This window comes from Gopherus flavomarginatus, chromosome 12 (genome assembly GCF_025201925.1).
Source record: "Gopherus flavomarginatus isolate rGopFla2 chromosome 12, rGopFla2.mat.asm, whole genome shotgun sequence".
NCBI lineage: Eukaryota > Metazoa > Chordata > Testudines > Testudinidae > Gopherus > Gopherus flavomarginatus.
This window is the reverse complement of record NC_066628.1, coordinates 19,232,482-19,257,946: the sequence shown is the minus strand read 5'-3', so window position 1 is coordinate 19,257,946 and position 25,465 is coordinate 19,232,482. Positions and strand designations below refer to the sequence as shown.

Below are 25,465 nucleotides of genomic sequence, written 5' to 3'. Positions count from 1 at the left end.
CAAAAACAGACTGCAATGAGAAACTGCCGAACTGGGATTAATTTGCAAAATGGCCACCATCAAATTGAATAAAGACTGGGAGTGGATGGGTCATTACACAAACTAAAATTTTTCCCCATGCTAATTTCCCTCATACTGTTACTCACGCCTTCTTGTCAACTATTTGAAATTGGCCATCCTGATAATCGCTACAAAAAGTTTTTTTTCTCCTGCTGATGTTATCCCACATTAATTGATTTGTCTCATTAGCGTGGGTATGGCAACCCCCATCTCTTCCTGTTCTCTGTATGTATATAAATCTTCCTACTGTATTTTCCACTCCATGCATTTGATGAAGTGGTTTTTATCCCACACAAGCTTATGCCCAAAGAAATGTGTTAGATTCTAGTTTCTTTAGGTAATCCTCCATAGTCACCTAAATGTCTTTAAAAATCTGGCCCTATTATATTTATGAGTGCCAAAGTCACTTTTGAAAATAAGACTTAGGTACCTAAATAACTTGATGGGAGTGATACTTTTACCCAATGGCAGTAAATGGAGGAGAATCTCTGTGTTTGTGTGTGTGAGTGTGTGTGTGTGAGAGTGAGAGAGTGAGATGGGTTGGATCAGAGAATCCCCCTGGGAGCTGCCAACTGATATGCCAAGACTACCTCTGCTCTTGTTTTCCCTGCCAGCTCAGGACTCCAGCACCCTGTCTTGCTGAGCCAGACACTCCTATCTGCTCCTACATAGACCCAAGGTCTGAATTACTTGCCTCAAAGCTGTAGATTTATCTGAAAATAGCTCATTGAAATATGTTTGTCTTTAGTACTCAGATGCCCAACTTCCAATGGGGTATAAACCCATATAAATCCATTTTACCCTGTATAAAGCTTATGCAGGGTAAACTCATAGATTGTTTGCCCTCTATAACACTGATAGAGAGATATGCACAGTTGTTTGTTCCCTGAGGTATTAATACATACTCTGAGTTAATTAATAAGTAAACAGTGATTTTATTAAATACAGACAATAGGATTTAAGTGGTTCCAAGCAGTAACAGACAGAACAAAATAAGTCACCAAGCAAAATAAAATAAAATGCGGAAATCTATGTCTAATCAAACTGAATACAGATAATCTCACCAGTTCCAGAATGTTCCCATTTACAGACTAATCTCCTTTTAGCCTGGGTCCAGCAGTCGCTCACACCCCTTGCAGTCTCTGTCCTTTTTTCCAGTTTCTTTCAGTATCCTGGGGGGAAGGGGGGTAGGGGCTCTCTCTTTAGCCAGCTGAAGACAACATGGAGGGGGTCTCCCAAGGGTTTAAATAGACTTTCTCTTCTGGGTGCACATTGGTCCCTCCCCCCAGGGCTGCCCAGAGGATTCAGGGGGCCTGGGGCAAAGCAATTTTGGGGGCTCCTTCCATAAAAAAAAGTTGCAATACTATAGAATACCATATTCTCGTGGGGGCCCCTGTGGGTCCTGGCGAAAATTGCCACACTTGCCCCTCCCCCCCCGGTGGCCCTGGGAAAAATAAACATTTAAAAATCTTCTGCATCTCAGCACAAACCCAGTTTTGAGAAAATTTCTTTTCAAGTCACCTTTACAAGGTATCACTGGTTCTCAGCACCAGCTAGTGCTGAAAGGCACTAAAGCTCATTAAAAAGGTTGGACAAATATTTCCCGTCAAAACATTTTTTGGATTGAAAACTAGGGGTTTTTAAAAAGCAGAAAAAATCATGAACAGTGTCTGCTTTCCTTCAAAATTTGTTGTAGTTTTTTTATTGAAAAGCTCAAATAAGTCTGCCAAAACCTGAACATGATTTGGGGTTTCAGAAGTGTGTGGCCAAATATTTGCTGCTTGCTGTGTTTGATTGTTTAAAGAAACAATAAAAAAAATTCTGCTTAAAAAAATCCAAAACTTTTGAATTTTAATAGAGTTAGATGGCTTGCCTCCTTGATCTTCTCCGGCAACAGCACACACAACAACAGACAGACAAAGACTTTCCTCCCTCCCAGATTTGAAAGTATCTTGTCTCCTTATTGGTCCTGTTGGTCAGGTGTCAGCTAGGTTATGTGAGCTTCTTAACCCTTTACAGGTAAAAGAGGAATTAACCCTTAACTGTATGTTTATAACACACTCTAAAAGCTTATCAGATGTCACCACTCCGTCTGATGGGCACCCTAGTAAGCTAAAGTCCTTTCGGCCCTTCTGGAAGGGTTGCATCTTCGGTCAGAAGGACTTGTCTGCTTGCTGAATCAAAAGAAGACCCTGAGTCAGTTTAAATGCAGCCATTTTATGCCAAACATCCTTTCTCAGTCCATTGGTCTCTGGAAAACCTAGTTTGAACCGGTTTATGCAAGTGTCCCCAGGCATGGTACCTCTCTGGAGGTCTTTATAACCTGAGTGATTCACTTTAAATCATCATCCACTGCTTTTAGTTCCTGGAGGTGCTGTGGTATCATTCCCCATTACTCTCCTCCACTGCCCCAAGTTCCATACAGTCCCTGGCCCACAGTGATACATAAACCATTCATAAGCTTAATACAATATGTATCCCCAGAGACACTGCACAAGGTTGCAACATATGTCATAACAACTTAGTATGATATTAGTCTCTTTTGTAGCTGCATCATATTGTTGACATGTTCACTTTGTGATTCACTATAATCCCCAGATCCTTTCCAGCAGTACTATTGCCTAGCTAGTTATTCCCCATTTTGTAGTGTCAAAGTTAGAATCAGGACTCACAATTTGTCAGACCACTCTGTTTATTAGCGCAGCGCTCCGCCAATAACATTCAGAATATGTGAGCGGCCATGCAAGGCCCAAACAGTCTTATTTATATAGATAAAAGAGCGGGAATTTAGACAAAGGGACAAAGAAATCAAAACAGTAAAATTCACCTGGGGCACAGCATGCATATCCTATTTCCTTACTAACTGTTATCGATCTAAGGCTAATGCTTCACCAATTGCCCTTAAACGGTGCAATTGTTCTATGTTAATGTCTGTATTCCTGACACCTGGTTGCAACATTCCAACAACTTTGCTTAAAGGTACAGACAACATTTCTTTAATCCTTTCTATTCTTACTATATAATTCATTCTACTTTCACAGTAGTTATACATTTGATTTTTCATTCCTACGTGTAGTACTTTGAACTTGTTTTTATTGAATTTCGTCTGCTGATTTCAGACCAATCCTCCAATTTATCAAGGGCATTTCAAATTCTAATCCTGTCCTCCAAAGTGCTTTCAACCCCTCCCAGCCTGGTGTCATCTGCAAATTGCATAAGTGAACTTTCGACTCCATTATCCAATTGATTTATGAAAATATTGAATAGTTCTGGACCCACGTGCGACCTACCGGACGCATTTCCCCAGTTTGAAAGTGTATCATTGAGAACCATTCCGATTACCATCCTTCAAGCAGTTTTTCACCCACTATTTCACCTACCTGCACATAACTGAGCCCTAGAAGGTAGGCCAAGCACATACTCAGCTAAAATAATGTAGAAATCACTTGTGGTTAATCTGCAGAGCAGACATACTCCATTTTTCCTCTTTGCCCAAGGAGTGACTCAGTGGTAGGTCAGAAGGAGGAACATGCTCATGCCATCCAGCAAAAGTAACAATTTCAGCCAGGTATCTAGGCACTGGGACAGAGGCTGGTGGGAGAAGCTGAGGGTTAAGGTAAGCAAGCCATATTTAGCAGGTGCCCCCTATGAGACTGAACTCAGACCAGTGGGCCATTCAGGCTAGGCATAAGGAGCATACAGAAGCTTGTGCGGTTACAACTAAAGCTTGGTGATTTTTTTGTTCAATCAAAACAACATGTAAGAAAAAATGTGCAGAGAAATGTTGTTTCATTCAGTTTTGTTTTCCACTTAAATTAAAGTCTTTAAAATGGTTTTCATTGAGCTTTTCCTCTTTTGGGCTTTCCTTCTCCTCACCTCCTTTTCTCTCTCGGGGTGGGGAGAGAAAAAGGTAATGAGGGAGGAAAGGAGGTGGGGTAGAGGGGTAACAACAAATTGAAAACCTTGGAGGCTTTTTTGGTTCTTGTTTCACCAAGAAGCAGAAAAACAAAAACAAACAAATAAAAACCATGCTAAACATTTCAAATGAAATGAGAATTTTTAGAATCCCTGACCCATCCTGCTCCTTGTCCCTTGACTATCGCCACCTCCGATACCCCCTCAATCCAGCCCCCCTTCCCTGTCCCCTGACAGCCCACCCAGAACCTCTGCCCCATCCAACCCCTCCTCCCTGTCCCCTAACCCCCTCCCCAAACCTCTGCCCCATACAACCCCCCTTCCCTGGTCCCTGACTGCCCCCTCGAACCTCTGCCCCATCCAACCCCCCCTCCCTGTCCCTTGACTGTCCCTGGGACTCCCTGCCACTTATCTACTTCCCCCGGCCCAGCCTGCTTACCCCCGCCTCCTGGCGCCTCACCGCATGCGACGAGGAGCCGCCCTGGACAGCGCTGCAGCTGCCTGGCTGGGGAAAGGGGGGTCTGAGCTTCTCCCCGCTCAGAGCCACGTGGTAAGGGGAGGAGCCACTCGACCCAGAGCTCACAGCCCTGCCCCTTTATCACGAGGCTCTGAGCGAGGCGGAGCTCAGGTCCCACCAGAGCCACGAGGCTGCAGCGCTGTCTAGGATGCGCTGAGGCACCGGTGAGATTGCAGGGCGAGCCTCAGCCATTCTCGTGGGGGCCTGGGACAAATTGCCCCACTTGCCCCCCTCCACCGGCAGCCCTGCGTGCCCCTGTGTAGAATCCAGTCACAAAATGGAGATTTGGAATCACATGGGCAAGTCACAGGCCCATGCGTGATTCAGGACTTGCAAGTAACAGCCATTATCCACATGCTACCTTCAACATCCTCAGGTAGACTTCTTATGTGGATTGGATTCTTCCAAGCTCTTTTGTCTGTTAAGTGCTTCCTGACCGAGCACTTAACTTGCACATTCCTTTCCCAAGAAGTGACCAAATGTTCTAACTAAGGGTACTCAGAAATCAAGCAACTCTACAGCCAATGTTCATAACATTCATAACATGAATACAAAAATTATACGTGTATACAAACAGGATTAATACATTCAGTAGATCATAACCTTTACGGAGATCTGTTACATGGCATATGTAGCATAAAACATATTCTAAGCATATTTCCATAAAGCCTTATGGGAGGTACCATCATGTATTGTGAGACAATGTATCGAGAGGTCTACGCTAGAAAAGTTTTGCTGATATAGCAATACAAATAAACTTTCCTAATGTAAATGTACTAGTAGTTTTGCTGGTATTGTTTACACTGGTTCTCTGAGAGAAACAAGCAACGTCACAGAAGCATTTTTAAGCTGGTTTAACCATATTTACACTAGGGCTTTTATCGGTATAGAAATGTTGCAAAAATATCACACTTCCAAGCTGACGTTGCTATGATGGTGAAAGTTTCTAGTGTAGATCTGGTTTATGTGTTTTTTTCTGTGAGATTACATTATGAATGCAATGTACTGAGACTTTGCTTTCAGTGTGTGTTTGCTAGTCAAATACACTGCTCACATGGACTGTTGTCAGTGTACACTATTGTGAGTGTATACTTGAGTTGAAATAAATGTGCATGTGAGATTTCTATTCCTGTTTGTGTCCTTGAGAACATACATGATGTGAATGCACAATATCATGTGTTTATTATTGTAAAATATTATGAAACTTTTGTGTGTGTTGTCAGTGCTCTTTGTGAATACACAATATTGTGTGTTTATTAGTGAAAAATATTGTATGACTACATGTGTGTTGTGACTGGATTATTGTGCATGTTTCTATGTGTACATGGGTATGTATTTATAGGCAAATATTATTTCGTGCATGTGTATGTTTAGAAGTGAATATTAATAATGACTTACTGATGAATCTGGTAAAAAAAAAAATCAAAAGCTACTGTCTTCCTGCAGCTCCTAAAATGGTGAGATTTTAGTCCTTTCAAAGGACATGCCTACAATGCATCATTTCCTCACATGCCAAGTCCAGCTCATTTTAGGGGTTCTTCAACATTTGTATTTGCTGTCTTGTTAATTTTAAAACAAAATTGTAATAATGATTTTCAAATGTCGCTTTTATTCTGCACCCTGAAAGGACTCCAGAATTGTGCAAAAAATTACATATTTGGGTTTTAATTGTCAAGGGAGTCTAAGTAAGTTCGTGTACTAGATAGAAATTCAGAATATGTTCCAGGCCCAGGTCCTCCAAGGTATTATGCAACCTAGCTCTCATGGGACTTGGTTTTTGGTTTTACCACTAACGTACTTGGTGGCTCTGGGCAATAGCCAATACTTGGTGCTTCACAGCAGGTGAAAAATCAACTCATCCAGTGCTGCACATGGAATGTAACTTATTCTTTATGCCCAGAGGCCAGCACAGGAGAACTCGTTTCCCATTCAGGCACCAAATTAAATGGTGCCCATAGATTAATTTTATCTGATAATGATGTCAGCCTCATGACAGCCTCTTATAGAAGGAACTGTCATAACTCAGCTCTATAGATGATCAGGAAAAGAAGTCCCATTATTCACTGCTCTATCTAAAGTGTCTATATGGCTGCCATGACTGCAGTATCTGAGCCAGAAGTGCTCAAAAACATTCCAATCCAATGTTTTCCAAAAGAAAAATCACATTATATTAGGTTCTTTCCAACTCTAAAGGATCAGTCACTTATCCCAGGTCAGTGGATACTCTAGATCTCACATCAAGGGCAACACTGGCAGCCAATTTCTCTAGTAAATTAACTAAAGGTTTATTAGCTAAGAAAAGAAATGAAAGTTATTGAGAGTTTAAAGCAGGTAAAAGACATTAACAGGTTTAGACAGTCCAAGTCTGTCAGTCCAAAGTGACAGCAAAGATGTGGTAATCTGCTAGTTTTCCATAAGTCTCTCAGGGTTACTCAAAATAACTTTGGGGATCTCTATCTTACATCTGGAATGTTTCCTGAAAGTGTCCAAACAGAGATACAGAACCATTACCTGGATCCAATCCCATAGCTGTCTTCCCTGGAAAGCAATCTGGCAAGTGTTTCCATCACAGCAGGGGTTTTTCCTCTGCTGACTGAATACAGACTGGTTCCTACATTCCTGTGAAACACAGGCAAATTCTGCTGTGGTTAGAAAGACAAATCTTGTACCCGGATCTATGAAAATTCATGAAAAGCTCCAACAAAACTTAATCATGGATCATCTCTAAATAAAAGTTTCATTATCAATTTTCTCATGCAGTCTCAATTATTATGCCCCAGATTTTGGTAAAGTGAGACACAGAGAGTTGAATTAACATAGCTGCATAGTTGGACTTAGATTACAAGCATCCTTGGCATCTAGTGACCTCCTTTCTCTAGATCCCTGGCTGTACTAGTTACCATTTCAGACTCCTTTGTGAATCCCAGCCTTCATTATGTGAAATTCAAGAGATGGCTGGGCCTTGGAAATGAGCAAGGTAGACACAGGAGCAGGATTACAAAGGCACCTAAAGAAGGAGACAGGTGCCTATTGGAATTGCCAATAGCATTTAAGCAGGTTAAGCTCCTAACTCCCCCCGAATGACCATCGCACTTAGCCACCTAATTCATTTAGGAGCATTGATCAATCCCTGTAGGAGCCTGTCTCCATTTTGTAAATCTGACCCACAGATAACACTGAAGCTGGGTTGGAATCAGGGAACGCTGGGGGAGATTGTGGGCCCCGTGTTATGTGGAGTTCAGAGCTGGGGGACAGAATGGCTCTTTTGGCTTTATCACCTATTCATCTATGCACTTGCCTGGGGGCCTCTGCTGCTGAGCTGTGCGGGGCTCCAGGGAGTGAGTCCCAGTAGCCCTTAGGAAATAGACATGAATAAATCACCTTCCCACAACATCGGTCCTTTAATCCCAGTGATGCTCAACGCCAGCTACACACAGCTCATCTGCAGACAGCAACAGGTTTGAGTCTAGTTCAGTCTCAGAATGAGGAGGTGGGGAAAGGATTCTCGGATACCTGTGCCTTTAGCTTCTAGATTGTGGTCTATAGATAAATATTGAGCAAAGAATCCTGGTGCTGAATGACTGAATGCGTCATATGTTGTGAAAAATTCAACAAAGATCAGCACAGTAAGTTTGGTATTTCAATTAAATATGTTGTGGGATCAACATATGGGGGGAAATTATGATGCTAAATAAGACTTACATTATGAATTCACTAAGATTTTACTCTTAGTTTAATACAATACCTGCTGCTAATTGGAATTTTTCCACCCTCTGGAAAAATGTCGATTTTTTCACCGAAAATCCCAAATTGATATTTTCACTAGTTTTTCTGGCAAATAGAAACTTTCTCCTGAAAACTGAATTTTTTTATCATAAAACCAAAAACAGTTGTTTTTTGAGTTTTCAGTTTTTTTACAAAAGGATCCCAAAATGTTTGAGGGAAGCAAACAGATTCTATGATTTTGGTGGTGGTGGTGTTGTTTAGATGAAAAACCAATGCGCTTTAGAAATAACAGCTGAAAATTTCCAACCAGTTGTAAATTTTACATAAATGTCAGAACATTAATATTGCCTGATAAGAGCTTGATTTCAAACCCATTTTTTCTATTGCAGCTGTGTGATTTCTCTTTCAAAGGGATAGTTGCATAGAGGTAACAATTAAATAACTAGTAAAGCTGACAGCGCACAGAAAGTTTCATACAGACGAGTCTCTTTAAACCCCAGTTTAGAGTTGAACCAGGCAGCCAAAGCCTGTCTATCCTGGCACCATTCAAGAACATATGAGAGCTCTCTGGGAGTAGAACCCCGATCTCCTGGTCTAGCTTGCTGAGTGTAAAGGATGTAAATGGGTTCACAGAACTTACACAGAGTAAGACATGGGGCCTTGTTCTCAAATGAATTTAGGTGCCTAGTGGGACTTTCAGAGGCACCTAAGAACTTACAACACATTGATTTCAAGGGGTTTTGGGGGCCTAGATGCTTTTGAAAATCCCAGTAGGTGCCTCAATACCTTTAACAATCTGCCCCACAGTCCCTCTCCGAAAGCCCTTACAATCCTAGTAGAGACGGCAGAGAAAGGGGGGCAAGGGAAACAGAAGCAGAAAGAAGGGAAATGACTGGGCTAAGGTCACACAGCATGTAACTGGCAGAGACAAGAATAGAGCTCATGTGTCCTGACAACCCCTGCACTGCACAGCGCAGAATAAACGATACAACATAGCAATGATGGAGGGATGCTGCTAGCCTATTGTTACATGCAGGCAGAAGTGCAGCTGGGAGTTGTTGATATAAATCAGTTTGGAAGCAGGCAGCCGGCCATCTAGGCACAGAGCTTGGGATAGAAACAACACAGATTAGCTGCTATTTTCAATGCTGGAGTAGTCTACGTCATATTGCCCTACAAAGTGGGAATTAGGCTGTGTTGGTATTTTAGTCTATTAGTTTCATGCCCAAGTTGTGAGCTTAGTGATGATCCTTCTTTGCAAGAATTGTTGGATTTGGAATGTGCTTTGTTCCATCCTTCATAGTGCAGCTTATCAAGCTACACTTTGGGCCAAATCCTCAGATCTGGTTAAGTGATGAAGCTCTGTTGAGTTTAAGGGATGTTACACTAATGTGATAATGTGATTGATTGATTGTCAGAGGAAAGAAGCACTTACAATACCTACTCAAGTGATGAGTTCTGTCCACCTTTGACATTCATATAAAGATATATCAGGAAAAGGAGAAACAGAGCCATTCTCTGTGTCTCTCTAATCTTGACCATTGTCCTTTTCATTCTCTCCACAGCCATCGCACAATGTACTGAGGAAGAAAATGGCCAACCAAACCACCATGACTGGATTCCTTCTCCTGGGATTCTCTGACATTAGGGAACTGCAGATTTTACACATTATTGTATTTCTAGTGCTTTACTTTATCTCCCTGCTGGGGAACCTTCTCATCATCACAGCCATAGCCCTCAACCGTCACCTTCACAAACCCATGTACTTCTTCTTGATTAATCTGTCCATCCTAGACTTTGGCTACATCTCTGTCACCAACCCAAAATCCATGGTCAATTCCCTCATGAACACCACATTGATTTCATATTATGGATGTGTTGCCAAAGTCTTTTTTTTCTTATTCTTTGCTTCAGCAAATTTTGCCATACTGACCATCATGGTGTACAACCGATACGTTGCCATCTGCCAACCACTGCACTATGAGGTGGTGATGAACAGGAGAGCTTGTGTCCAAATAGCAGCAAGTGCCTGGATCAGTGGTATTCTCTATTCTGCATTGCACACTGGGAAAACATTTGCAATATCCTTCTGTGGAGGCAACATGGTGGATCAGTTCTTCTGTGAAATTCCCCAGCTCCTCCATCTTGCCTGCTCTGACTCATATCTCGGTGAAATTGTTCTTATTTCTCTTAGCGTGCTTTTATGTTTAAGTTGCTTTGCTTTTATAACTGTGTCATATGTTCAGATCTTCAAAACAATGCTGAGAATCCCCTCTGAGCAGGGTCGGCATAAAGCCTTCTCCACCTGCCTCCTTCACCTCATTGTGGTCTCCTTATTCCTTTTCAATGGCCTCTTTTCCTTTCTGAAACCCACCTCCAACTCAGCCTCAGATCTAAATCTCTTGGTGGCTGTTTTCTATTCTATAATGCCCCCAGTGATGAATCCGTTCATCTACAGCATGAGAAACAAGGAAATGAAAAGTGCACTGAGCAAACTGATAAGTTGGAGGTTATTTAGAAAGAATAAAATGTCTATATTTCTCCACTGATCACAGTTTCATTCTGTGTTTTTTTTTATAAATATAATCGGCTGATGACATTATTGGCTTCATGAGAACATACTGTGCAATCTGTTTATGCAAAACTGGGTAGTTCCACTGATAAAAATCCAGACAAACTTAAGTCGAGAAAAATAGTTGTTACTCTACATTTTTATCAAAGTAATTTAAATTGGAATCTATCTATCTATCTATCTATCTATCTATCTATCTATCTATCAACAGAGTCAGGATGAGCTGTACCCTGACATCTGGTGGTGAATTATGGCAAATGTGGCAAAGAATTTCAGGGGCTGATCTTGTTTGCATAGGCACACCCACTCTGCTTAGCATCGCCCACGGCAGCCTAGAATGGTCTCTTTGACAGCTGTGGGATCCTCAATTTCTCTGTTATTGGGGCAGGAGGAATAAAGTGTTGTTACCCTGATTATGTGAATGAGGGACTGTGAACCTGTTTCAATGACAGAGGGTCTCTCCATCAACTTAGTAGCAGTCGCTAGACAAGGGACATGGATTCCAAAACTCAGTGAATGGAATGGGGCTGGGGAGTGGTATGTGTACCTGATGGCATGGGCCCCTTTTGAGGGCCTGGAACACCAATGCCTCTTCTCTTCTCTTCTCTTCTCTTCTCTTCTCTGTTGAATAGCAGAGCTAATTTTGATTTCATTAGGAATCTAGCTAAAAGTTGCTGAGCTGAATTCACTTTGGGCTAATGGTGCACCAACACTGGGGCTCCCCTACTGCAAGCTACAATCACTAAAAGAGTTAAACTTACTGAGCTGAGTGCTGTGTTAAATAGTGGGGGAGCCTGAAGATATATTGCTAAGCAGCTGGCAGAGCAGAGAAGTTTTCAGGATGGTTGGAGTGGCCCACAGACCAGTGAGTGGAGCTGAGCAGGTTGTGAAATGGTTGGACCAGCCCACAGAACAGTGAGCGAGTGGAGTCGTTTGTGGGAACGGCTGGAGTGGCTCATGGCTCGGCTGGTGGAGCAGAGCTGTTTGTGGTCAAGGCTGCAGCAGAACTCCATGGAGAGGCGGGGCAGTTGGCCTCGGACCACGTAAGGTGCCCCTTAACACTCTGTGTACCCCCCCCCCCCATTTCCACCCAGACTGGGGATGTAAAACTCTGCAGATAAACTTTTGAACTCTGGGGTGGCACTGACCAGGAACAGAGACTTTTTGACTGTTGGACTTTGGGGTGATTGGATTTAAGACCCTAAAGGGAAAAGGACATTGCCAAAACTTACTTGTTAAGTCTTTTGCTCATGGTTTATGTTATGAATCCTGTTTGTGGTATTTCCCCAATATGATGCCACATTGTTTCCCTCCTTTATTGAAAGGATTTTGCTACACACAGACTCTGTGCTTGCAAGAAGGGAAGTATTGCCTCCTAGAGATGCCCGGGGGGTGGTATGTAATTGTCTCAGGTCACTGGATGGGGGCTTGAGCTGGTTTTGCATTGTGTTATTGAAACTGGAACAACTGAATACTGAACCTGGCCCTTGTTGCTGCCAACTCAGAGAAGCAGAAGGATTACATATCTATCAATGTATCTATCTATCTATCTACTGCGAGCCGTCACCATTCTATGTGATAATCTTGCACATAAAATCAGTAGCCACAGCAAAGTCCCTACTGGGTTCTCTGGCTGTTTTTTTTATTCAGGATAGCAACTCAGACTGAAGTATCAATGCATTTGTTCTTTGGGTGTTTTTTGTATGTCAGATTTTTAGTTTATTTCTGTTTAGTTGTTTGTTGTTTTTATTTGTTTCTTTGTTCTAGGTGGGTTTGCAGGTGGGAAGGCCTGGAGAGATATTGAGTGTTTGGTTAGAAAGGATTTTCAGTGTTTGTCTTCTCTTGAGCCTGCTCCTATGTCATCTCTTTGATGGGGTTTTCTGAATGAGCTGAAGGTTTGCTCCCCACAATGACAAAAGAGAGCAAAAGAAGTTTCTACATGGCTAAGTTCCTCCGGAAATGATTATGTATATACTGTTGGGAAATTATTGTTTTATTAATGACATGTTAGGGGCCTCAGGAAGCTGTCTTTTTTTATTTTAACCTGAAGACGAGCTCCGTGCAGCTTGAAAGCTTGTCCCTCTCACCAACAGAAGATGGTCCAATAAAAGATATTGCTTCACCCATCTTCTCAATGTAAGAACTATGTCAGTTTTGCTATGGTGCAAAGATTGTTTTGAAGAGAAACATTTTCCAGTGTTTTCTTCAGAAAATCTAACTCGGGATAATGAGGCCAAATTTGGAGCTCATTGAAGTCACTGAGGTTTAGCCCGTCACCTCAAACAAATTAGGATTTGGCCAATAGCCTATATACACAAGGATCTAGAATTGGCAACAGAACCCTGGAGAAAGTGAATGTGACAGAAATGTAAGGGTCTGATATCCAAACTCATCTAAACCACAATCAATGTAGACTTAGACCCATTGACATCACTAATTTAATACTGATGAGGTTCTGTCCCAAAGTCTCTGGACTCCACACAGTAGTGACATAAACACTGGTGTACGTTACTTGTTTGATTGTGAATTATGTTAGCTAGCTATCTAGATAACAAATAATCTATAAAAATTATTGTGTTTCTTTTCCAGTTAATGATTGTCTTTGTCCACATCATGATTTTTAAGTCCTTCTTATGAAGTCTTATTTAGCAAATATTTTATGACTATATCTTACTTCATCACTCATTTACAAACAGCTCATCAAAAGTACTCTGTGTTTGGACTTTGAGATGTTTTGACTGGATACATTTTAAACAGGCTGTGTTTTGTTTCACTGAATAAATGGAAGTATCAGACATAGGTTCCTGAAAAATCAAGGGGCTAATTCTCAGATGGTTTAACTTGTCATAGCTCTGTTGAAGTCAATAGATCTCTGAGAATTTACACCAGCTGAGGATCTGGTCCAAAAACACATGATTGTGAAATTAAAATTCACTTTGAATATTTTGTACAAAGGCCCTGATTCTGCAGCCACTTCAGCACATTCTAAACTCTAAACATGAATGGCCCTATTGAAAGTTTAAAGAAAAACTTATACTTTAATTCCTGATGGTTATGAGCTAGGGTTTTGGATAAGGCTTAAGGCTAACACCCAAGTGGTGTTTTCCCTGCCCGCTCAGGACTCCAGCCTCCCGTCTTGCTGAGCCAGACACTCCCGTCTGCTCCAACAAAGACCCAGAATCTGAATTACTTACCCCAAAGCTGCAGATTTACCTGAAAACATCTCACTGAAGAGTGTTTGTTTTTAGTACTCCGATACCCAACTTCCAATGCGGTCTAAACCCAAATAAATCCATTTTACCCTGTATAAAGCTTATACACGGTAAACTCATAAATTGTTTGCCCGCAAGAACACTGATAGAGAGATATGCACAAGTTATTTGCTCCTCCAGGTATTAATGCATGCTCTGAGTTAATTAATAAGTAAAAACAATTTTATTAAATACAGAAAGTAGGATTTAAGTGGTTCCAAGCAGTAACAGACATAACAAAGTAAGTCACCAAGCAAAATAAAAAAAAATGCACAAATCTATGTCTAATCACACTGAATGCAGGTAATCTCAGCAGTTCCAGAATGTTCCCTTTTACAGACTAATCTCCTTTTAGTCTGGGTCCAGCAATCACTCACACCCTTTGCAGTCTCTATCCTTCGTTCCCATTTCTTTCAGTATCCTGGAGGGTTAGGGGGTTGGATAGGCTCTCTCTTTAGCCAACTGAGGACAACATAGAAGGGGTCTCCTCAGGAGCACCGCCCGCTTTTTTGGCACCCTAGGTGGAGGATGCTCCCGCCCCCCAAATGCTGCCCCCGACAGAGGAGGCAGAAGGTCTCATCCCCGAAATACCTCTGACGACCAGGATGTCTGAAGATCCAGCTGCCTAGGTTGCCTAATGGCTTGTGCCAGCCCTGAGTCTCCCAAGGGTTTAAATAGATTCACTCTTCTGGATATACACCCCTCTCTCTCCCTGTGTAGAATCCAGTCACAAAATGGAGATTCAGAATCACATGGGCAAGTCACATGCCCATGCATGACTCAGGACTTGCAAGGAGCAGCCATTACCCACATGCTACCTTGAACGTCGTCAGGTAGACTTCTTAAGTGGATTGGAGTCTTCCAAGCTCTTTTGTCTGTTAAGTGCATCCTGACTGAGCACTTAACTTGCACATTCCTTTCCCAAGAAGTGACCAAATGTTCTAACTAAGGCTACTTAGAAATCAAGCAACTCTACAGCCAATGTTCATAACATTCATAACTTCAAATGCAAAAATGATACATGCCTACAAACAGGATCAATACATTCAGTAGATCATAACATGTATGGAGATGTGTTACATGGCATATGTAGCATAAAACACATTTTAAGCATATTTCCATAAAGCCTTATGGGAGGGACCATCACAGTGTTTATATGAGAAGAAGAGAGAGAATGTATTGTGAGACAATGTATCACCAGGTCTACACTGGAAAACTTTTGCTGATATAGCAATACAAATAAACTTTCCTAATGTAAATGTACTAGTAGTTTTGATGGTATTGTTTACATTGGTTCTCTGAGAGAAACAAGAGACATCGCAGAAGCATTTTTAAGCTGGTTTAACCATATTTACCCTAGGGATTTTATCGGTATAGAAATGTTGCAAAAAAATCACTTCCAAGCTGACATTGCTATGATGGTGAAAGTTTCTAGTATAGATTTGGCTTATGTGTTTCATTTTGTGTGATTACATTATGAGTGCAACGCACTAAGATATGGCTTAAAGTGTATGTTTGCTTGTCAAGTACACCGCTCACATGTATTGTTGTCAGTGTACATTATTGTGAGTGTATACCTGAGTTGAAATCAATGTGGATGTGCCTTTTCTATTCTTGTGTGTGCCCTTGAGAACATACATGATGTGAATGCAAAATATCATGTGTGTATTACTGAAAAATATTGTGTAACTTTTGTGTGTGTTGTCAGTACTTCATCTGAAGTGCAAGTGTGCATTATTGTTGTGTTTGTGAATACACAATATTGTGTTTTTATTAGTGAAAAATATTGTCTGATTACATATGTGTTGTGACTGTGAATTAATGTGCATGTTTCTATGTGTACATGGTTGTGTATTTATAGGCAAATATTATTTTGTGCATGTGCATGTTTGGAAGTGAACATTAATAATGACCTACAGCTGAGCTTGGTATAAAAAATCAAAAGCTGCTGTCTTCCTGCAGCTCCTAAAATGGTGAGATTTAATCTGTTCAAAGGTGATGCCTACAATGCATCATTTTGTCACATGCCAAGTCCAGCTCATTTCAGGGATCCTTCAACATTTCTATTTGCTGTCTTGTTAATTTTAAAACAAAATTTGCAATAATTATCAAAAAAATTACATATTTGGGCTTTTATTTTCAAGGGAGTCTGAGCAAGTTCATGCAGTAAATAGGAATTCAGAACTTGTTCCAGGTCCAGGTCCTCCAAGGTATTACACACTTAGCTCCCATGGGACTTGGTTTTTGGTTTTGCCACTGACATATTTGGTGGCTCTGGCCAATAGCCAATACTTGGTGCTTCACAGCAGGTGATAAATCAACTCATCCAGTGCTGCATATGGAATGTAACTTGTTCTTTATGCCCAGAGGCCAGCTCAGGAGAACTCGTTTCCCATTCAGGCACCAAATTAAATGCTGCCCGTGGATGAATTTAATCTGATAATGACGTTAGCCTCATGATAGCCTCTTATAAAAAGAACTGTCATAACTCAACTCTATAGATAATGGGGAAAAAAAGCTCTATTATTCGCTGCTCTGTCTATCTAAAGTGTCTATATGCCTGCCATGACTGCAGTATCTGAGCTAGGAGTGCTCAAAAACTTTCTAGTACAATGTTTTCCAATGGAAAAATTGCAGGGTTCACCAAACAAAAATTTCACAGAAAGTCTTCAGTTTCTTTGAAAATTTTCTGTTTTTCATTGAAAATTGGAAAAGCAAATATTTTTGGCTGAAAATTGTATTTTTTAATTTAATTTAATGGTTTTTGACAGTTGTCAGACAAAAAAGTTCAGTGTTGAGAAATGTTGGGGGTTTTCTTTGACAAAAACCCCAAAATTTTCATGAAGAAAAAGTTTTCCATTCACCTCTGTTTCTAGCCATTAACTCTTTAATATATTTTTTCCTCACCCCAACCCTATAAGGCAGGCCAGTACTATTATATCCATGAAATAGATGGGAATTGTTGTCCAGACAGAATGACGTGCCCAAGTTCACAAGGAAATCCATGGCAAAACAGGTAGCTGAGCTGGGTCCCTCAGGTTCCAATTTAGCATCAAAACCACTGGACCATTATTCCTCAGTCACTGCTGTCACGCTATCTGGAATGGCTCACAACCGTGAGTGCCAATCTCAGGTCAGACTGTCAGAACACAGGGCATACACCCTAACCTGGTAGTCTATGCTATAATTAGATGTCACCAAGCCAGTAATAAATGTGAACTCCTGGCTCACTACATTAGTATTACCATGAAGTCACAGACAATCCCCTAGACTCTCCAGCCAATCTTACCACCCAGATAAACTGGACTTTGGGATAAAAAGTTCTTAAAACAAAAAAATCACATTATTTTAGGTTCCTCCTAACCCCAAAGGGTCAGTCCATTATCCCAAGTCAGTGGATACTCTAGATCTCACATCAAAGGCAATGCAGGCAGCCAATTACTCTAGTAAACTAACTAAAGGTTTATTAACTAAGAAATGAAAGTTACTGAGAGGTTAAAGCAGGTAAAAGACATTAATGGGTTTGGAGAGTCCAAGAGTGTCAGTCCAAAGTGACAGCAGAAATATGATAATCTGCTAGTTTTTCATAAGTCTCTCAGGGTTACCCAAGATAACTTTGGGGATCTCCGTCTTGCAGCTGGAATGTTCCCTGAAAGTGTCCAAACAGCTCCGAGATACAGAACCATTCCCTGGATCCATTCCCATAGCTGTCTTCCCTGGAAAGCAATCCGGCAGGTGTTAACGTCACAGTAGGGTTTTTTCCTCTGCTGAATAAACACAGACTGGTTCCTATATTCCTGTGGAACACAGGCAAATTCTGCTGGAGAAAAAGGAACAAATATTGCTCCCAGATCTATGAAAATTCATGAAAAGTGTTGTGTACTTGGTTGTCATGGCTTTTGTTCCTATGGCAACTGAGTTAGATTATTAGGGGATGGCCCAACCAGCTTCAGGGCAGCTGATCAGGTGAGCTCTGTGTTTGTAAATAAATAGTAGCTTTGTTAGCTGTCTGCTCTCTGGCCTCAAGTGATTTCTTCCTAAACCGACTGCCCCCATGTATATAACAAAAAGGTCCAACAAAACTGAGTCATGGATCATCTCTAAATAAAAGTATTTTCTCATCTCAATTATTGTGCCCCAGATTTTGGTAAAGTGAGGCACAGAGAGTTGAAGTAACCTAGCTGCATAGCTAGGCTTAAATTACAAGAATTCTTGGCATCTTGTGACCTCACTCTAGATCCCTGGCTGTACTAGTTACCATTTCAGACTGGGATTTTTAAGTTGTACACACCTTCCTCCCATAGGCTCTTTTGCGAATCCCAGCCTACATTATGTGAAATTCAAGAGACACCTGGCCCTTGGACATAAACAAAATAGACACAGAAGCAGGATTACAAAGGCATCTAAAGAAGGAGACAGGTGCCTATTGGGACTGACAATAGCATCTAAGCAGGTTAAGCTCCTAACTCCCACTGAATGACCATGAGACTTAGCCACCTAACTCATTTAGGAGCATTGATCAATCCCTGTAGGTGCCTGTCTCCATTTTGTAAATCTGGCCCACAGATAACACTGAAGCTGGGTTGGAATCAGGGAACGCTGGGGGAGATCATAGGCCTGTGCTATGAGGGGGTCAGACTTGTGGGGCAGAATGGCTCTTTTGGCTTTAACACTTATGCATGTATGCACTTGCCTCTGGGCCTCTGCTGCTGAGCTGTGCAGGACTCCAGGGAGTGAGTCCCACTAGCCCTTAGGAAATAGACATGAATAAATCACCTTCCCGCAGCATCAGTCCTTTAATGCCAGTTAGGCTGAACGCCAGCTACACACAGCTCATCTGCAGACAGCAACAGGTTTGAGTCCAGTTCAGTCTCAGAATGAGGAGGTGGGGAAAGGATTCTTGGATACCTGTGCCTTTAGCTTCTAGATTGTGGTATATAGATAGATATTGAGCAAAGAATCCTGGTGCTGGTTGACTGAATGTGTCATATGTTGAAAAAAAATTTACAAAGATCAGTAGAGTAAGTTTGCTATTTGAATTAAATATGTTGGGGGATCAACATACAGGGGAAACTTAAGATGCTAAATAAGATTTACTTTATGAACTCATTAAGACTTTTACTCGTAGTTAAATCAAATACCTGCTGCTGATTGGAATTTTTCCATCCTTTGGGAAAATTTTGATTTTTCACAGAAAACCCCAATTTATTTCCCCCCTCTCCCCTCAGTTTTTGGCAAATGAAAACTTTCTCCTGAAAACTGGATTTATTTTTTCACAAAATCAAAAAAGTTTGAGTTTTCAGTTTCTTTACAAAAGAATCCCAAAATGTTAGCGGGAAGGAGACAGATTCTAGGATTTTGTTGATGGTGGTGTTGTTTAGATGAAAAACCAATCTCCATTAGAAAAACAGAGCTGAAAATTTCCAACCAGCTGTAAATTTTACGTAAATGTCAGAACTTTAATATTGCCTGATAAAAGCTTGATTTCAGACCCATTTATTCTATTGCAGCTGTGTGATTTCTCTTTCAAAGGGATCCTTGCATAGAGGTAACAATTAAATAACTAGTAAAGCTGGCAGCTCACAGAATATTTCACACAGATGAGTCTCTTAAAATGCCAGTTTAGAGTTGAACCAGGCAGGCCAAGCCTGTCTATCCTGTCACCATTCAAGGACATATGGGAGCTCACTGGAAGTATAACCCTGATCTCTTCGTTTAGCTCCACACTGCTACCAGCTAAATATGAAGCATGTAAATGGGTTTGCAGAACTTACACAGCGTAACACAGGGCCACGTTTCCAAAGGTCTTTAGGTGCATAGTGGGACTTTCAGAATCATCTAGGAGCATACAACTCATTGATTTCAAGGGGTTTTGGGGGCCTAGGTGCTTTTGAAAATCCCACTAGGTGTCTCAATACCTTTAACAATCTGCTCCACTGCCCCTATCCAAAAGCCCTTACAGTCCTAGTAGAGATGGCAGAGAAAGTGAGCGAGGGGAAACAGAGGCAGAAAGAGGGGAAAAAACTGGGTTAAGGGCACACATCATGTCACTGGCAGAGACAAGAATAGAGCCCAAGTGTCCTTGCATTGCACAACAGAGAGTAAATGTTAAAACATAGGAATGATGGAAGGATGCTTCTAGCCCATGGTTACACACAGGCAGAAGTGCAAGTGGGGGCTGTTGCCATAAATTAATTTGGAAGCAGGCAGCATGCTGTCTAGGCACAGAGCTTCAGGTAGAAACATCACAAATGAGCTACTACTTGCGATGCTGGAGGAGTCTATGTCATATTGCCCTACAAAGTGGGAATCAGGCTGTGTTGGTATTTTAGTCTCTTAGTTTCATGCCTAAGTTGTGAGCTTGGTGATGGTCGCAGTGGAGGGACCTTCTTTGCAAGAATTGTTGGATTTGGAGTGTGCTTTGTTCCATCCTTCATAGTGCAGCTTATCAAAATACACCTTAAGCCAAATCCTCAGGTCGGGTAAAGAGATGAAGCTCTGTTGAGTTTAAAGGAGATTACACTAGTGTGATAATGTGACTGATTGATTGTGAGAGGTAAGGAGCACTAACAACACCTAGTCATTCTAAGTGATGAGTTCCGTGCACCTTTGACATTTATATAGTGAGATATTAGAAAAGGAGAAACAGGGCCAGTCTCTCTGTCACTCTGATCCTGACCATTGTCCTTCTCATTCCCTGCACAGCCATCACACAGCGTACTGAGGAAGAAAATGTCCAACCAAACCACCATGACTGGATTCCTTCTCCTGGGATTCTCTGACATTAGAGAACTGCAGATTTTACATTTTATTGTATTTCTAGTGCTTTACCTGATATCCCTGCTGGGGAACCTTCTCATCATCACAGCCATCGCCCTAGACCACCATCTTCACAACCCAATGTACTTCTTTCTGATTAATCTGTCCATCCTAGACTTCAGTTCCATCTCTGTCACCATCCCCAAATCCATGGCCAATTCCCTCATGAACACCAGATTGATTTCTTATTCTGGATGTGTTGCCCAAGTCTTTTTTTTCTTATTCTTTGCTTCAGCAAATTTTGCTATACTGACCATCATGGCATATGACCGATACATAGCCATCTGCCAACCACTGCACTATGAGATGGTGATGAACAGGAGAGCTTGTGTCCAAATGGCAGCCAGTGCCTGGATCAGTGGTATTCTCTACTCTGCATTGCACACTGGGAACACATTTGTGATATCCTTCTGTGGAGGCAATACGGTGGATCAATTCTTCTGTGAAATCCCCCAGCTCCTCCACCTCGCCTGCTCTGACTCAAACATCGGTGAAGTTGTTGTTATTTATCTTGGTGTGCTTTTAGGTTTAATCTGCTTTGCTTTTATAACTGTGTCATATGTTCAGATCTTCAAAACAGTGCTGAGAATCCCTTCTGAGCAGGGCCGTCATAAAGCCTTCTCCACCTGCCTCCCTCACCTCATTGTGGTCTCCTTATTCCTTTTCACTGGCACCTTTGCCTTTCTGAAACCCACCTCCAACTCTACCTCAGATCGGAATCTCTTGGTGACTGTTCTCTATTCCATAATGCCCCCAATGATGAATCCGATCATCTACAGCATGAGAAACAAGGAAATGAAAGGTGCACTGAGCAAACTGATAGGTTGGAGGATATTCAGCAAGAATAAAATGTCTATATTTCTCCTCTTATCACAGTTACATTCTGTGTTTCTTTAAATATATATTCAGCTGATGACATTATTGCCTTCGTGAGAACACACTGCGCAATCTGTTAATACAGTTTTGAGTATTTACACTAATAAAAGTCCAGACAAACAAATAATGAAAAAGTAGTTCCTAGAGGTTCACATCAATGTTATTAAGATCAGAATCTATCTATCTATCTATATATCTATTTACTGCTAGTCATCACCCTTCCATGTAATCATCGTGAAGGTAAAATAAGTAGCCAGAGCAAAGTCCCTAGTGGGTTCTCTGGCTCTTCTTATTTTTCAGGGTAGCAACTCAGACTGAGGTATCAATTCATTTGTTTTAGATTTTTTTGTTTGTCATATTTTTAGTTTATTTTTGTTTACTTGTTTGTTGTTTTATTTGTTTCTTTGTTCCAGGTGGGTTTACAGGTGGGAAGGCCTGGAGAGATATTGAGTGTTTGGTTAGACAGGATTTTCAATGTTTGCCTTCTCTTGAGAGCACTCCTATGTCATCTCTTTGATGGGATTTTCTGAGTGAGCTGAAGGTTTGCTCCCCACAATCATAAAAGGGTGCAAAAGAAGTTTCTGTGGCTAAGTTCTTCCTGAAATGATTATGTATATACTGTTGGAATATTATTGTATTATTAATGACATGTTAGGAGCCTTAGGAAGCTGTTTTTTATTATTTTAACCTGAAGAGGAGCTCCGTGCAGCTTGAAAGCTTGTCTCTCTCACCAACAGAAGATGGTCCAATAAAAGGTACCACCTCATCCATCTTCTCAATGTAAGAACTGTGTCATTCTTGCTATGATGCAAAGCCTGTTTTGATGAGAAAGCTTTTCCAGTGTCTTCTAAAGAAAATCTAACTTGGGATAATGAGGCCAAATTTTGATTCCATTGATGTCACTAAGGTTTAGCCCCTCACTTCAAAAAAATTAGGATTTGGCCAATAACCTATATACACAAGGATCCAGAATTGGCTGACAAACCCCTGGAGAAAGCGAGTATGACAGAAATATAAGAGTCTGATATCCCAACTCATCTAAACCAGCACCAATGAAGGCTCGTTGAAATCACCAATTTAAAACTGATAAGGTGCCGGCCCAAAGTGGCTGGGCTCCACTCAGTAGTGACATATACACTGGTGTAAGTTACTTGTTTGGAGTAATTTTGTTCTAGCCTTCGTGTAAGTCACATGCACCGGTCTGGTGTTCCATACACTATCCAATTTAGATTTACTCACTTCCAAGCTGAGAAAGAAGCTCAGATGTTATTAGTATTAGAATATCATCTTTGTGCATGGCTTTGTACACTACATAGATTACATACAAAAACAGATCATGTGATTAGATAGCGAGACAGACAGACAGGACCATTTCTTCTCCTAACACACAGTTTCACTTAGTCATGATGATAGATTTCTATTTATTTGTGAATTATGTTAACTAGCTAGATGGATAACAAGTAATCTATGAAAATTATTGTGGTTTTTTTTCCTGTTAATGATTATCATTGTCCACGTCATGATTTTTTTATAAGTCCTTTTTATTAAACATTATTTAGCAAAGATTTTTTATGACTATATCTTACTCCGTTGCTCATTTATAAACAGTTCATCAAAAGTACTCTGTGTTTGGACTTTGAGATGTTTTGACTGGATACATTTTAAACATGCTGTGTTTTATTTCACTGAATAAATGGAAGTATCACAAAGGGGTTCCTGAAAAATCAAGGGGCTAATTCTCTGCTGATTTAATTTGTCATAGGTCTGTTGAAGTCAATAGATCTCTGAGAATTTACACCAGCTGAAGATCTGGTCCAAAAACTCATGATTATGAAATTAAAACTCACTTTGAATATTCTGTACAAAGGCCCTGATTCCACGTCCACTTCAACACATCCTAAACTTTAAACATGAGAGGCCCCACTGAAGTTTTAAAGAAAAACTTATACTTAAATTCCTGTTGGTTATGGATAGGGCTTAAGGCTAACACCAAAATGATGCCAGAGCCTGACACTATACAAGTTACTCTCCTTTCCCAATTAAATAAAACCCTGCAATTGGTGCATTGGAATTATTCTCCCTTTCTGGGTTCTGCATTATTGACAAGAAATAGCAGTTTATCTCAAAGCCAGAATCTCTGGGTCTTCTTCTCCAAACTCACCAATCCAGTATGACCCTTCATCACCAACCTCTGCCTCCTGGATGTCCTCAACAGCATCATCATCCCAATGGTGAGCAATCAGGAGACAAATTCCTTCCCTAGCTACCATGCCCAGGCCTACTTCCACTTCCAGATGGACTGCGTGAAATTCTTCCTCTTTGACGTCATGTCCTTAGACTTCTATATGGCCATCTGATACCTGCTGCAATATGTCACCTTTGTGAGCAATCATATCTGCCTCTGGCTACTGGGTCTCTCATGGTGAGGGAGCATGACAAGGTTCCATTTTAAAAAAATGCCTTAGTCAATGGGTCCAAATTTTTAAAGGTATTTAGGCACATTGTGAAATTTTCTAAAACAATTTAGTATTTAATACCCATTGATTTCTATAGGAATTAAGCACATAGGTTCTTTTGGTAATCCTCCATAGGCACATACATACCTTTAAAAATCTGGCCATATTATATTTATAAGTGCCAAAGTCATTTTTGAAAATAAGACTCAGGTACCTAAGCAACTTGGAGGGGGGTGATATTTTTACCCAATGGCTGTAAATAGAGGACAATCTGTGTGCATGTAAGTGTGAGTGTGTGTGTGTGTCTGTGTATGTTTATATGAGGAGAAGAGAATGTATAGCGAGACACTGAAAAAGTTTTGCTGATATAGCAATACAAACAAACCCTCCTAATGTAAATGTACTAGTAGTCTTGCTAGTATTGCTTACAGTGGTTCTCTGAGAGAAACAAGCCACATCACAGAAGCATTTTAAAGCTGGTTTAATCATGTTTACACTAGGGGTTTTACCGGTATAGAAATGTTGCAACAAAAAATCACACTTCCAAGTTGACATTGCTATGATAGTGAAAGTTTCTAGTGTAGATCTGGCTTATGTATTTCTTTTTGTGAGATTACATTATAAGTGCAATCTACTGAGTCTTTGCTTTCACTGTGTGTTTACTAGTCAAATAAAACACTCACGTGTGTTGTTATCAGCATTGTTATCAGTGTACATTATTATGAGTGTATACCTGAGTTGAAATCAATATGGATGTGAGTTTTCTATTCCTGTGTGTGTCCTTGAAAACATACATGAAATGAATGTACAATGTCTTGTGTTTATTACTGAAAAATATTGTGTAACTTTTGTGTGTTGTCAGTGCTTCTTCTGAAGTGCAAGTGTGCATTATTGTGTTTGTGAATACACAACATTGTGTGTTTATTAGTGAAAAATATTGTGAGTACATGTTTGTTGTGACTGTGGATTATTGTGCATGTTTCTATGTGTACATGGTTGTGTATTTATGGGCAAATATTATGTTGTGCAAGTGTATCTGGCTTTAAAAGTAAGCTTGATAAGTTTATGGAAGGGATGGTATGATGGGATAACTTAATTAATGATCTTTGATTATCAGCTGGTAAGTATGCCCAGTGGTCTGTGATGGGATGTTAGATGGGATAGGATCTGAGTTTCTGCAAAGAATTCTTTCCTGAGTGCTGGCTGGTGAGTCTTACCCACATGCTCAGAATTTAGCTGATCGCCATATTTGGGGTCAGGAAGGAATTTTCCT

At 40.8% G+C, this 25,465-nt stretch overlaps 2 protein-coding genes across 2 annotated transcripts; both read left to right on the top strand.

Annotated features, from left to right (window-relative positions):
* The first annotated feature begins 9,810 nt into the window (after positions 1–9,810).
* Positions 9,811–10,767, top strand: LOC127032501 (olfactory receptor 14A16-like). The gene has a single exon (XM_050919812.1). The coding sequence runs from the start codon at positions 9,811–9,813 to the stop codon at positions 10,765–10,767; it is 957 nt and encodes a 318-aa protein (XP_050775769.1).
* Positions 10,768–20,740: 9,973 nt separating this feature from the next.
* On the top strand, positions 20,741–21,757 carry LOC127032128 (olfactory receptor 14A16-like). The gene has a single exon (XM_050919153.1). The coding sequence runs from the start codon at positions 20,774–20,776 to the stop codon at positions 21,755–21,757; it is 984 nt and encodes a 327-aa protein (XP_050775110.1). The 5' UTR covers positions 20,741–20,773.
* Positions 21,758–25,465: the final 3,708 nt, after the last annotated feature.

Excerpts from the sequence above, each read along its gene's own strand:
- LOC127032501 (XM_050919812.1), top strand. The coding sequence starts at position 9,811 with ATGGCCAACCAAACCACCATGACTGGATTCCTTCTCCTGGGATTCTCT.
- LOC127032128 (XM_050919153.1), top strand. The coding sequence starts at position 20,774 with ATGTCCAACCAAACCACCATGACTGGATTCCTTCTCCTGGGATTCTCT.